At 55.9% G+C, this 3,449-nt stretch overlaps 1 protein-coding gene across 1 annotated transcript; it reads right to left on the reverse strand.

The window, feature by feature from the left end:
- Window positions 1-1,179: 1,179 nt before the first annotated feature.
- LOC128413588 (potassium voltage-gated channel subfamily A member 6-like) lies at window positions 1,180-2,892 on the reverse strand. The gene has a single exon (XM_053387723.1). It carries the CDS (start codon window positions 2,884-2,886, stop codon window positions 1,342-1,344), a length of 1,545 nt encoding a protein of 514 aa, XP_053243698.1. The 5' UTR covers window positions 2,887-2,892; the 3' UTR covers window positions 1,180-1,341.
- Between the last annotated feature and the right edge of the window lie 557 nt (window positions 2,893-3,449).

A 3,449-nucleotide genomic window follows, 5' to 3' on the forward strand; every position in this document is an offset into this window, starting at 1 on the left:
ATTCCCGGGCAATTAGAGAAAGCTCCCTTTGGGAACAGTTGTGTACACAGGAACATTTTCAGACTTTAAAATGAATGTGCTTAAGTCCGGGGCAGAGCTTGCTACGGCAATCACTTTCACACAAACACACTGCATTCATTTGTACATGTCAGAACATCTGAATTGTGTGTAGAAAACCCACTGCCAGCCCTCTTTTTATTTGTGTTATATTTTTCCTCCTGCTCCAAAATACTGCATACAACCACTAACATAGAGAATTCCATGTACATTTCATTCCATTTACTTTACTTTTTTTCTTTTCTACTAGAAAAGAATCATCTAGTCTCCAACCGTGTTTTTTAGGGGGAAATGAAATGGGTTTTAAAGTTTTAACAGATGCACCGCTAATATTTTTCAGTGTGCACCTGTTAAACTTTTACACTCAAGACCTTTGTTGTTGTTGTTGTTTAGTCGTTTAGTCGTGTCCGACTCTTCGTGACCCCATGGACCAGAGAACGCCAGGCACCTCTGTCCTCCACTGCCTCCCGCAGTTTGGTCAAACACTCAAGACCTACGGTGCTCCTTTTCACCCCCTCTTTCTCACAGGCCTGTCCCAGCAGACTGAATGGTGCTGGCAGCCCCTGGAAGCAAAATTCCAGCTACTCCAGCCTAAGGGAAGGCAAGGAAGGGAAGCTTGCAAAATTAACCTTCAGGGAAATCAGCAAAAATATCATGAGCTCCTCCTATTTTTAGACCAAGCATGGTTGATCATAGACTTTCGTCGCAAATATATTAGCTTCTCAGAGCTATGGGTATTCACAAACAAGCACAACTTGAATACAAAGGAAAATTTGTGAAATAGCATGCTGCAATTCTGGACGACAGCTTTCGTTACTCAAAGGCATTAGCCAGTGGTTAGGGCTGATGTGGCTGTAAGAAATGTAAGGCTGGCAGTGGAACTTGAGGGCGTAGCAATTCCTAGCCTAATTGCAAACTTGATGTGGCATATTGCTTTTGCTTCTGTGAGTAGATAAGATAATAAGATCCATCCGCAGGCAACCGCTGGAAGAAAATCTTCTCCACCCCCCAGAAAAATAAATAAATAACGGATACACAACAGGTAACGCCCTGTGATTGGGGAAGGAAATTAAGCAACTTATTACAGAAGTCAATGAAGCAACATAAATGAGGGAGCCGGTGTCCAAATCACAGCAGTTTTTATTCCAAGGAGCACAAATCATTTCCATTCAGACAAACAAGTGTTGTCATTCTTCTCTCTTTCTCCAATGCGAAGATGATCAGCTGCAGTTTTCGTCTACACAGCTTGAAGCCAGCAGGTTCAACTGAGGGCAATGGAAGTGATCACACCTCTGTCAACAACTTGTTCTCTTTACAGGCGTGGTTGCTGGTCGGAATAAAGTTGGAGTATTTTGCAGATTCTAAATCTTCCGCCTCCAGGAAGTCTGATTTACTGAGTGTTTGGTTGCTGTCACCTTTCTTGGGCTCCGAAGAAGGGGACTGCTGCTGCCCGCAAGTGACGTGAGTATAGCGGGACTGCTCCTCCTGGTCAGTTTCTCGGTGGTAGAAGTAGTTGAAGTTGGAGACAATGACAGGCACAGGAAGAGCGATGGTCAGCACGCCGGCAATGGCGCACAACGACCCCACAATCTTGCCCCCAATGGTCATTGGGTACATGTCTCCATAGCCCACCGTGGTCATGGAGACTACTGCCCACCAGAAAGCATCTGGGATGCTAGTGAACAAAGAATCCGGGTCATCGGTCTCAGCAAAATAAACGGCACTGGAGAAGAGAATCACGCCGATGAAAAGGAAGAAGATGAGGAGGCCCAGCTCCCTCATGCTGGCTTGCAGGGTCTTCCCCAAGATCTGCAGCCCCTTGGAGTGCCTGGAGAGCTTGAAGATCCGGAAGACCCTGACCAGGCGGATGACTCTGAGGATGGCCAAGGACATGGCTTGCTGCTGGCCTCCGTTGCTGCTGCTGCTGCCCTGCGGCTGCTCCTTCTTCTGCTGCTCCTGAGCCAGCTCCGTCCCCAGGGTGATGAAGTAGGGGATGATGGCCACAATGTCAATGATGTTCATGATGTTCCTGGAGAACTCGGGCTTGCTCGGGCAGGCGAAGAAGCGCACCAGCAGCTCGAAGGAGAACCAGATGATGCAGAGCGTTTCGATGAGGAAGAAAGGGTCCGTGAAGAAGGGGCGGGCGCTCGACGGCGGGCGCGCGGGCGAGGGGGTCCCTCCGTCGGGCTGCAAGGAAAGCAAGTCGTCCTCTGGCAGCAGGTCCCGGGGGGGCTCCTCTCCGTAGCTGCCGCCCTTGCCCTCCAGGCGGAACTCGGGCAAGGTCTCCAGGCAGAAGATGACGATGGAGATGAGGATGACCAGCACGGAGACGATGGCGATGCCCCGCGCGGGCCCCGAGCTCTCCGGGTACTCGAAGAGGAGCCACAGCTGGCGCTGGAAGGGCTTCGAGGGCAGCGGCTTCTCGTCCTCGGCGATGAAGCCCTCGTCCTCGCGGAAGGCGCCGATGGCCTCCTCGCCCAGCTGGTAGAAGCGCAGCTCCTCCACGAAGAGGTCCAAGGGCACGTGCGCGGGCCGGCGCAGCCTGCCGCCCGACTGGTAGTAGTGGAGCACGGCGTCGAAGCTGCTCCGGCTGCGGTCGAAGAAGTACTCGTTGCGCAGCGGGTCGAAGAAGCGCGCGCGGCGCCGGGGGTCGCCCAGCAGCGTGTCCGGGAAGGCGGCCAGCGTGCGCGGCAGCGTCTCGAAGCGCAGCCCGGACACGTTCAGCACCAGCCGCTCGCCCCCGACGCCCGGCGCCTCCGGGGAGGAGGAGGGCGGCGCCGCCTCCGCGCGGCCGGGGACTCCCCAGGGCGCGTCCTCCGGCCCCGCCATCGCAGCCCGACCGAGCGCCCTAGCTGCGCCCGCCGGGCTCGCTCTGCTCCCGCCCGGCCGCCCCGTCGGGCCGCCCGCCTCCTACCTTCGCGCGCCGCCCAAGGATGCCTCGCCCCTTCGCGGCTCCGCTCCTCCTGTTGCCGCTGGCGGGCTCCGGGCGCGTCTGGCGCTGGCTCGCTCCCCGCCGGCGCTTCTTCGGCTCCTCCTCCAGCTGCTCCTCCCTGCCGCTCTCCTCCGTCGGGCCGGCGGCACTCCGCGCGCCTTTGCGCTGCGCGCTTCCTTCCGCGCGCCCACAGACGGAGGCACCAGAAGGCCATCTATTCGGACCCCGGAGCAGGATCACCCCATCTCCCCGCTCTCTCCTTCTGGACCAGGCAACGCAGGTGAGAGCTGGGCAGCGTTGCTGCCTTTGTTCTGGCAAAATACAGGAAGGGGCGGGGCGGTAGGGGCCGATTTGTTGTTTCATCTGGTGCTGAAAGTGACTTTAAAGCAATCCATGACCGTCTATCGCAGCCTAACGGGATGACCCCTCTGGAATTTGCCTCGCGCGTGTGCACACACAC

The sequence above is a fragment of the Podarcis raffonei genome, chromosome 5 (genome assembly GCF_027172205.1).
Source record: "Podarcis raffonei isolate rPodRaf1 chromosome 5, rPodRaf1.pri, whole genome shotgun sequence".
In the NCBI taxonomy this organism is placed as follows: Eukaryota; Metazoa; Chordata; class Lepidosauria; order Squamata; family Lacertidae; genus Podarcis; species Podarcis raffonei.